Source organism: Salvelinus fontinalis, unplaced genomic scaffold (genome assembly GCF_029448725.1).
Source record: "Salvelinus fontinalis isolate EN_2023a unplaced genomic scaffold, ASM2944872v1 scaffold_0359, whole genome shotgun sequence".
Lineage (NCBI taxonomy): Eukaryota > Metazoa > Chordata > Actinopteri > Salmoniformes > Salmonidae > Salvelinus > Salvelinus fontinalis.
In genome coordinates this window covers 182,271-193,805 of record NW_026600568.1, presented here as the reverse complement: position 1 = coordinate 193,805, position 11,535 = coordinate 182,271, and the positions used below count along the sequence as shown (strand labels likewise).

General features: G+C 42.4%; 1 protein-coding gene across 1 annotated transcript in view; it reads left to right on the top strand.

The window, feature by feature from the left end:
* The first annotated feature begins 8 nt into the window (after positions 1–8).
* LOC129845751 (zinc finger protein 135-like) overlaps positions 9–11,535 on the top strand; it is a 69,916-nt gene continuing 58,389 nt past the window's right edge. Inside the window, exon 1 of the mRNA XM_055913651.1 lies at positions 9–276. Coding sequence (XP_055769626.1) covers positions 243–276 — 34 coding nt within the window. The 5' untranslated portion in view covers positions 9–242. The remainder of the gene's footprint in view (positions 277–11,535) is intronic.

Genomic DNA, 11,535 nt, shown 5'->3' with positions numbered 1-11,535 from the left:
TACAAAAACAAGTAGAGGGTGAGGCTGTTACAGGGAAAGAAGAAGAGGAAGACGTTACAGTGAAAGAGGAGGAGGGTGTTACAGTAAAAGATGAGGAGGATTCAGTTTTTGAAGTGAAAGCGGAGGATGGGGAGATTACGGTCTCATCGGAAGAAGAGGAGGAGGAAACTGGATATCTGGGCCCGATTTCCCAAACGCAATTTAAGGCATCCAGTGGTTCTAAAGATGAACTTAGCCATAAGATGGTTTTGAGAAACCGGGCCGTGATTACCACTGGTAAGTACTGTCTTAAAAACAGAGGTACAAACTCTGCAGTTGTTGAACTGATTTTTGGTGTTAAAGGGGAAATCGGCAATTGCTACATCCATATTTTGACTTTTAAATGATTATTTATAGCCATTGATTTTTGATGAATATAACACATGCCTCATGAGCTTAGTTAAACTGTTGTACCCCATCAGAACCCCAAATAAGCTTTTTTTACTCCAATGTTTAGAAACAATGTATATCAACAGCCTCAACATGGTTAACTATAATGTTGATATCATGGATGGTCAGTCCTTTCATCCATAGGTCTGTCTATGAATTTGAGAGTAGTTAAATGTCTCCAGGCCCATCATCATCTTATTACCAAAACAGTTGTGGAATGACTGCTTTGTTATTGTTTCAACTTCAGATTGGTTGATTGATGTGTGGCTTTTTTAAAGGGACAACCTAGTATTTAAACAGCAACAAAATGGCTGCCAAGAGTCTTGGTTTGGTAAACAGCTGAGGGATGGGGCTGGAGAAATGTAACCACTCTCAAATTCATAGAGAAAGCTATTGTAGCAACCCTAACTCAACACCTAGCGAACACGTCAAGAAGTTCAGACATCTTGGTGTAACAGTTATAAGGTGTTGGCTTGACAGTCGCTGGACCCAGGTTTGAGTCCAGCTCAGGGCAACCCCCTGAATTCACTACACTATGAATACAAGGACTGGCCATCCATGATGTCATAATGATAGTTTAACCAGATTTCTAGGATATATAGTATATTCTAGAATTCATCCATGATGTCATAGTGATAGTTTAACCAGGTTTCTAGGATATATAGTATATTCTAGAATTCATCCATTATGTCATAGTGATAGTTTAACCAGGTTTCTAGGCTATATAGTATATTCTAGAATTGCCAGTGAAGAATTCCTGTGAAGGCAAATTATTAGAGCTGTTGATAAGTCATTGTATAATATTCAGCCAATTTTTTGTCATGCCTTTACATTAAAGGCAAGACATACCTAGAAGCAATTACCTTCATGAATTGGTTTGAAACCTTTGTTTTAAATCCTTCTCAAAGTTGGTGCCTTGACGGATTTGTAAAAAATGGTTTATCATGAAACACTGTTTTTTAAATTTATTTAAATGTAACCCTTATTTCAGTTAAGTCAGTTAAGTCAGTTAAGAACAAATTCTTATTTACAATGACTGCCTACACCGGACGATGCTGGGCCAATTGTGCGCCGCCCTATGGGACTCCCAATCACGGCCGGTTGTGATACAGTCTGGATTTGATCCAGGGTGTCTGTAGTGGCGCCTCAAGCACTGAGATGCAGTGTCCGCTGCGCCACTCGGGAGCCCCAAAATCATGTTCTAGTGCTGTCCCCAACTAAAATACATCTTGGTCAACCAAGAGTCATCTGTTCTTTCTACCAATCGCCCCATGTGTTTTTATAAAATCAAATATACGTACTGAACTTGTCTGATGCTTTAAGCATTCTGTTGGATCAAATAATTAAGACACACAAATGACTCGAAGTCATAACCAGAGGGAGCCGCTCGTCAACATAACCCGACCAGAGGGAGCCGGTCGTCAACACAACCCGACCAGAGGGAGCCGGTCGTCAACACAACCCGACCAGAGGGAGCCGGTCGTCAACACAACCCGACCAGAGGGAGCCGGTCGTCAACACAACCCGACCAGAGGGAGCCGGTCGTCAACACAACCCGACCAGAGGGAGGCGGTCGTCAACACAACCCGACCAGAGGGAGGCGGTCGTCAACACAACCCGACCAGAGGGAGGCGGTCGTCAACACAACCCGACCAGAGGGAGCCGGTCGTCAACACAACCCGACCAGAGGGAGTCCCCCCTCCGTTGCTGGACTTCGTAAATTCTGCCGTTTTGCTCCTGAAGTTTTCAGTAATAGACTAATAGACTACAGATAGATAGACTAATAGACTAGTAATTGACTACACCATCAGTCTGCAACCTTTTCCAGTTGGAGTGCCAATTTATCTGACCATTTCTACCAATCTGCGTGCCAGTTATGATTTTCATATGCACATTTTACTGGAACAGTTTCATTTAATTTATAATAGTATCTCAAAATTATTGTCTGTGATTAATCTACAATCTATCTAAATGAAAATTATACAAATCTAAATAACTTTTATTGCCATTGCCAACTATGTAAAAAAATAGCCTACATAAAGCCAACAAATGAAAACATTGCATTCTGCAGGTAGAAAATATCCTGATAAAAATAAATATCCTAGAAATCACATTGGCTGCAAATGGCCTGTCTACTACAAACTTGAAACATTGTATCAACTATCAACTGGGTCAGGAAACTCGGATAGCAAGCTTGCAACATTGTATAAAATATTCTAGGCCCTCAGGTTCATGCTCCAGTGAGTTCTTGACAGTTCTTGACAGTAATCAGGTATTTTATGACATTTCCACTGGATCAGAGCATTACATTTTCCCTTTTATGCCGTGTGTTTATTGAAATGGCGAGAGCTGGAAATATTTTACAAAAATACTTTAAGGAACTATTGTCATTCGCAATTGATTGTGATTAGACTTTGTTTACTTGCTGTTTGGATGTGAAGAAGAAATTCCTTTGAGAAGCTCCACAACTCATTAGTGGTTCAGCGTTAAGACAATCAGAAATACTATCAGACATCCCCAAATGGGCACATTTATAGGCCTACATTTGTGTGCCGGCCAGGTAGACTAGTCCTACTTCTATATGTGTAACCAGGTAGACTAGTCCTACTACTATATGGGTAACCAGGTAGACTAGTCCTACTTCTATATGTGTCACCAGGTAGACTAGTCCTACTTCCTATATGTGTAACCAGGTAGACTAGTCCTACTTCTATATGTGTAACCAGGTAGACTAGTCCTACTTCCTATATGTGTAACCAGGTAGACTAGTCCTACTTCCTATATGTGTAACCAGGTAGACTAGTCCTACTTCCTATATGTGTAACCAGGTAGACTAGTCCTACTTCTATATGTGTAACCAGGTAGACTAGTCCTACTTCCTATATGTGTAACTAGGTAGACATTTATAGGCCTACATTTGCACACAGGCCAGGTAGACTAGTCCTACTACTATATGGGTAATCAGGTGTGCGTCCTTACTCAACATTGACAGGAGTGTTTCAAACAAAAGACAATGAATAAATTGACAACTGACGCATCTTGCGGGGTCAGGTCTGGGTGGTCTGCCAGGGGACGTTTCATTTAGTATCCGTTTGGGTCGGCTGGGGAATGATTGTATTTCCCCATAGTATGTTGTTCCGAAGTTGACCAACTGAAAGGGAGTGTTACTTTGATTATAATTACTCTTCCCTTAAGGAGGGAATCGAGGTTCAACACCTGTTTGGCCCTGCCCTTTCCTGGGCTGGTGAAGAGCGGCATTACATTTTAAGGAATAAATCCAAGCCTCACTCTCATCACCTGTGGACGGTGGTGCTTCCAGCGAGGCGTGGATTTAATAGTATGTTGTACCTAGTTTCCCTCCTTCAGGGAACAGTAGTTATAGTCATAACGTTACACTTGTCATATGATGAACTTCAACTTAAATACTGGATCTTGCTGTGGGACAGTTTTTTTGTATTCTGAAATGCAACAGTTTTCATGGGCACAGAAATACTAAATCATTTCAGAGTTTGCTAAATCCAATGGTTTTTAACTGAGTCATCTTGTAATCCAAGGTGGTGTAGCATTAAGACCTGTTTGTTGTAAATGGTATGTATTTTTCGTCTTTTTTTGTATATATTGCAATATATTTAAATCTTTTTCCATTTTTAAATTAAATATACCTTCCGGCAACCCGCCTCACCCATTATGATACGGATCAGCATTTTTTTTTTTTTTGACCTTATAGCTAGAACCTCCATCAGCAGCTAGCCATCAGAAGCTAACCAGCTAATTAGCTACTAGCTATTTAGTCATTGTTAGCCACTGCTAGCGGCCTTTACCTTTTTAGCTCAGACACCAGCCGCTTTTAGCCTGGATAACACCTGCCAGTCTGCACAGCGCGATATCAACCCTGAGCATATCGGACTGTTTTTCTCCACTACATCACCGTATTCCTGCCGTAAGCTCTGGACCATTACACCGGATAATCGCAGCTGGCTAGCTGCTACCGAATGGCCCAGCCCTGAAGCTAGCCTTGAGCCAGGCCCATCTCCCGGCCTGCTTAGTGGACCCTATGATCACTCGGCTACACAGCTGATGCCTCCCAGACTCTTCACTAAGACGACTAGAAGCCTCTACATCACCGGATTCCTGCCGTAAGTTCTGGACCTTTGCACCGGATTGGCTACAGTGGCTAACACCCTTGTCCCGAAGCTAGCACCAGTTAGCCTCGAGCCAGGTGCATCTCCCGGCTAGCAAACAAAATTACTCCAGCTACAATACCTCTTTTGCCAGTTGGCCTGGACCCTTTGTCGACACGGAGCACCGCCGATCCATCACGACTGGTCTGCCAACGCAATTCCGTCAGATGTGCCCTCAACCGGCCTTTGCCAGACGTCGGTGACACCCTTGTCGCGAAGCTAGCACTAGTTAGCCTCGACCCAGGCGCGGCTCCCGGCTAGCATAGTAACGACTACCTAACGGCTTCCCTGGTTCATATATTGCTGTTCACTGGACCCTATGATCACTGGGCTACATAGCTGATGCCTGCTGGACTGTTCATTAACCTTTTCTCAATAGGGGGTGCTGTTTTCACTTTGTAAAACTTTCGTTCCCAAATTAAGTTGTAAATGAGAACTTGTTCTCAACTGGCCGACCTGGTTAAATAAAGGTTAAGTAAATATAAAATTATAATACTAAAAATGTAGCAGCAGTATAGACCTAGTCTGTTCATTACATACATGATGTATTGTTACACCATGTAGGAGCAGTATAGACCTAGACCAGACTAGTATAGACCTAGTCTGTTCATTATATACATGATGTATTGTTACACCATGTAGGAGCAGTATAGACCTAGACCAGACTAGTATAGACCTAGTCTGTTCATTATATACATCTACATGATGTATTGTTACACCATGTAGGAGCAGTATAGACCTAGTCTGTTCATTATATACATCTACATGATGTATTGTTACACCATGTAGGAGCAGTATAGACCTAGTCTGTTCATTATATACATCTACATGATGTATTGTTACACCATGTAGGAGCAGTATAGACCTAGTCTGTTCATTATATACATCTACATGATGTATTGTTACACCGTGTAGGAGCAGTATAGACCTACAGTAGCTAGCTACTTATTTAGATGTAGTATAACTTAATGAAACTGCCTTAAATATGCTGTGGTAAACATTTTTTATTCTCACTAATCAATCAACACATTCCTGTCTTTGTATGTCTCAATATAATAGTATTATTTAATTAAATCCATTTAAAATAATCTTTTGTCGAAAAATAAAATATGATCCTCAACTGCATTTCCCCTCCAGTCAGCAGACGGCGATGTGCGTCTTTCAGGCGATGCTGCCAGCGTGACGTATAACCTAGTGGACGGTTCTTCATAAACAGCTCGTCAACCACCTCGGTAGCTTGCTAGCCAACACAGCCGAAAGATTCAAGCAATTTATACGCTTTCGGTGTATATTAGCTACTGTGTTTTCGACACACTTCTGTCGTATCAACTTGTTAACCTATTTAATTTAATATTACGTTATTTTGTATTAGTCAGCTATAGTAGCTGGCTGGTTTAGTTAGCACTAGCCTAGTCGCTAATGATAGCTAGATAGCTAGCTAGCTAACATCCCCGACCATGAGCTCCCTAAACATCCCACCTCCTGTTAAAGAAGAGGCGGTCTGCTGGACGGAGAAAGAAGCTCTTGTGAAAGAGGAGGAGGTCACAGTAAAACAAGAAGTAGAGAGTGAGGCTGTTACAGTGAAAGAAGAAGAGAAAGACGTTTCAGTGAAAGAAGAGGAAGATGCGTTCAGAGTGAAAGAGGAGGAGGATGTTACAGTGAAAGAAGAGGAGGATGAGAAAGAGGAGGATGCAGTTTTTGGTGTGAAAGAAGAGGAGGTTGGAGATCTGTTTAACACCAGTAAGTACCGTCTCTGCAGTCGTTGAACCAATATGCAGTAAAGGGGTTCTACACTTTAATGTTGTTCTGTAGGAATGGCTGAAGCTACACTGTAACGTGTAGAACATCAAGAGTGGACCATCAACAAAACGTTAACAATTGATCAAATGCATCCAATGACAATGCCTGAAATACTGTAGTCCTCAATATCTCCTATTAGCTTAGCCCAATATGCTTTTTACCGAAACAGGCAGGGAGTACGCTTTGTTATTGTTTCTACTGCTGATTGCTGCCCCCGTTACTCCTCAAGGTCCAAGGACTGTATGTTATTTTCAGAGGTAGACTGGCTCTGCAGCTAAAATAGTCACATATTCCATCTAAATGTGAATCCATTCTCAATTGCGATACATTTCTAGAAACATAAATCGCTGCACTTTCATATCAATTGAGAATAATTTCACACAATACTTTCATATCACATCAAAATAAGTAACCAGTTGCAATACCCCAAACGGTAAACCAAATTCGTTTCTCGTAATTTCACCTTCCTTTCGGCTTCTTTTTCTTTGGACTAAATATGGCGGTTGGAAACCAACTTTAAGGTGCATTACCACCATCATCTGGACTGGAGTGTGGACCTCAGTTCATCTTTCAATCACCCAGGTGGGAATATACCAAGACAGTCATGAAGAGAGCACAACAAAACCTTTTCCCCCTCAGGAGACTGAAAAGATTTGGCATGGGTCCCCAGATCCTCAAAAGGTAATACAGCTGCACCATCGAGAGCATCCTGACCGGTTGCATCACCACCTGGTATGGCAACTGCTCGGCGCTACAGAGGGTAGTGCGAACGGCCCAGTACATCACTGTGGCCAAGCTTCCTGCCATCCAGGACCTATATAATAGGCGGTGTCAGAGGAAAGCCCACAACATTGTCAGAGACTCCAGTCACTCAAGTTATAAACTGTTTTCTCTGCTACTGCACGGCAAGTGGTACCGGAGCACCAAGTCTAGGACCAAAAGCCTCCTCAACAGCTTCTTCCCCCAAGACATAAGACTGCTGAACAATTCATGAAATCGCCACCAGACAATTTACATTGACCCCCCCCCCCCCCACCCCCCTCCATTTTGTGCACTGCTGCTACTCGCTGGTTGTTTGTTACCTATGCATAGTCACTACGCCCCCACCATGTACAGATTACCTCAACTAGCCTGTACCCCCGCACACTGACTCAGTACCGGTGCCCCCTGTATATAGCCTCCACACTGACTCGGTACCAGTGCCCCCTGTATATAGCCTCGTTATTCTCATTGTGTTACTTTTTATTATTACTTTTTATTTTAGTCTACTTGGTAAACGTTTTCTTCTTCTTGAACTGCACTGTTGGTTAAGGGCTTGTAAGTAAAGCATTTCACTGTAAAGTCTAAGTTGGTGTCTTGACGGATTTGTAAAAAAACGGTTTATCATAAAACACTATACAGTGGGGAGAAGAAGTATTTGATACACTGACGATTTTGCAGGTTTTCCTACTTATAAAGCATGTAGAGGTCTGTAATTTGTATCATAGGTACACTTCAACTGTGAGAGACGGAATCTAAAACAAAAATCCAGAAAATCACATTGTATGATTTTTAAGTAATTAATTTGCATTTTATTGCATGACATAAGTATTTGAAACATCAGAAAAGCAGAACTTAATATTTGGTACAGAAACCTTTGTTTGCAATTACAGAGATACGTTTCCTGTAGTTCTTGACCAGGTTTGCACACACTGCAGCAGGGATTTTGGCCCATATAGACCTTCTCCAGATCTGTCAGGTTTTGGGGCTGTCGCTGGGCAATACGGACTTTCCGCTCCATCCAAAGATTTTCTATTGGGTTCAGGTCTGGAGACTGGCTAGGCCACTCCAGGACCTTGAGATGCTTCTTACGGAGCCACTCCTTAGTTGCCCTGGCTGTGTGTTTCGGGACGTTGTCATGCTGGAAGACCCAGCCATGACCCATCTTCAATGCTCTTACTGAGGGAAGGAGGTTGTCGGCCAAGATCTCGCAATACATGGGCTCATCCATCCTCCCGTCAATACGGTGCAGTCGTCATGTCCCCTTTGCAGAAAAGCATCCCCAAAAATGATGTTTCCACCTCCGTGCTTCACGGTTGGGATGGTGTTCTTGGGGTTGTACTCATCCTTCTTCTTCCTCCAAACACGGCGAGTGGAGTTTAGACCAAAAAGCTTTATTTTTGTCTCATCAGACCACATGACCTTCTCCCATTCCTCCTCTGGATCATCCAGATGGTCATTGGCAAACTTCAGACGGGCCTGGACATGCGCTGGCTTGAGCAGGGGGACCTTGCGTGCGCTGCAGGATTTTAATCCATGACTGCATAGTGTGTTACTAATGGTTTTCATTGAGACTGTGGTCCCAGCTCTCTTCAGGTCATTGACCAGGTCCTGCCTTGTAGTTCTGGGCTGATCCCTCACCTTCCTCATGATCATTGATGCCCCACGAGGTGAGATCTTGCATGGAGCCCCAGACAGAGGGTGATTGACCATCATCTTGAACTTCTGCGTCAACAGTTGTTGCCTTCTCACCAAGCTGCTTGCCTATTGTCCTGTAGCCCATCCCAGCCTTGTGCAGGTCTACAATTTTATCACTGATGTCCTTACACAGCTCTCTGGTCCTGGCCATTGTGGAGAGGTTGGAGTCTGTTTGATTGTGTGTGTGGACAGGTGTCTTTTTGTACAGGTAACGAGTTCAAACAGGTGCAGTTAATACAGGTAATGAGTGGAGAACAGGAGTGCTTCTTAAAGAAAAACTAACAGGTCTGTGAGAGCCAGAATTCTTACTGGTTGGTAGGTGATCGAATACTTATGTCATGCAATAAAATGCAAATTAATTACTTAAAAATCATACAACGTGATTTTCTGGATTTTTGTTTCAGATTCCTTCACTCACAGTTGAAGTGTACCTATGATAAAAAATTACAGACCTCTACATGCTTTATAAGTAGGAAAACCTGCAATATCGGCAGTGTATCAAATACTTGTTCTCCCCACTGTATATATATATTTTTTTAAATGTTGTTGACACCCCTCCCCAGAGGTGTCTCATTATTGGGATTCATTGCTGATTCCTACCTGTAACTCACTATGAGGTGTCTAGTGATAAAGGTTAAGGCAAGGCTTTCGACTCTGTCAATCACCACATTCTTATCGGCAGACTCAACAACCTTTGTTTCTCAAATGACTGCCTCCCCAGCTTCACCAACTACTTTGCAGACAGAGTTCAGTGTGTCAAATCGGAGGGCCTGTTGTCCAGACCTCTGGCAGTCTCTATGGGGTACCGCAGGGTTCAATTCTCTGGCCGACTCTTTTCTCTGTATATATCAATGATGTCGCTCTTGCTGCGGGTGATTCTCTGATCCACCTCTACGCAGACGACACCATTCTGTATACACCTGGCCCTTCTTTGGACACTGTGTTAACAAACCTCCAAATGAGCTTCAATGTCATACAACTCTCCTTCCGTGGCCTCCAACTGCTCTTATATGCTAGTAAAACTAAATGCTCTTCAACCTATCGCTGCCCTCATCCGCCCGACTAGCATCACTACTCTGGACGGTTCTGACTTAGAATATGTGGACAACTACAAATACCTAGGTGTCTGGTTAGACTGTAAACTCTCCTTCCAGACTCACATTAAACATCTCCAATCCCAAATTAAATCTAGAATATGCTTCCTATTTCACAACAAAACCTCCTACACTCACGCTGCCAAACATACCCTTGTAAAACTGACTATCCTACCGATCCTTGACTTCGGTGATGTCATTTACAAAATAGCCTCCAACACTCTACTCAGCGAACTGGATGCAGTCCATCACAGTGTCATCCATTTTGTCACCAAAGCCCCATATACCACCCACCACTGTGACCTGTATGCTCTCGTTGGCTGGTCCTCGCTACATATTCATCGCTAAACCCACTGGCTCCAGGTCATCTATAAGGCTTTGCTAGGTAACGCTCCGCCTTAACTCAGCTCACTGGTCACCATAGCAACACCCACCCATAGCATGGCCTGTTTATTGCCTTACCTCCTTACTCCATCACACTGTATATAGATTTTTATATTGTGTTATTGACTGTACTTTTGTTTATCCCATGTGTAACTCTGTGCTTGTTTTTTTGTCGCACTGCTTTGCTTTATCTTGGTCAGGTGGCAGTTGTGAATGAGAACTTGTTCTCATCTGGACACCTGGTTAAATAAAGGTGGGGGAAAAATGTAATTAAAAATACATTTAAAAAATCATAACTTTATTGACAACACCCAAATAGATACTGTCATTAATGCGATTCTTCAATAATTAAACATATTTCTTAATACTGTAGCAAACATTATATTACACAGGACATTCAAACGAGCCTTACAATTATAATCCAAAGTAGTGTGAAATGCACTCATAAGCAACCTGTAAATGGAGGTTACTCCCCTGAGTTTTCCCCCATTCACATTCAGAAAAAACTGAAAAACTAAAATCTTTGCTCAACATTTTTGCTCTAATCAGATATAGTACATCCATAACTATCGGTTTCCTCATTACCAGATATACTACATCCATAACTAGTGGTTTCCTCATTACCAGATATACTACATCCATAACTAGTGGTTTCCTCATTACCAGATATACTACATCCATAACTATCGGTTTCCTCATTAGCGGGGAGGAGTTTCTACAATCAAATTGTATGTTCATCGCCCTCGTTCCTCAGTTTTAGGAAACACAGAAAGGGCCCTATATTGGAGACCAAAAGTTGTCAGGCACACTGCTTAGAGTTTCAACAACATGAATAACTTATTTCTAGCCTACAATAATCGATGTTACTACTAATGTGAAAACAAGACATTATATGACTATTCTTGCTCAATTTAAGACAATTGTCAAATAATTTTAACATTCATTACAGACGTCAATTGTAGTACAACATCATGGCTACACTGTTGGCATCACCTTTTACAGTGGATTTCCACTGTTGTTGGCCTTTAATCATCTGACTTTGTTGTTCACACAGGAGAGAGACGGGACTACCGTGGGTCCTCTGGGGAGCCTCAACAACCTCATGATGCTGACGAGGCAGAGAAGAGTCTCTCCAGATCAGAACACATCAATAAACACCTGCAGAGATCCACAGGGAAGAGAACTCACTG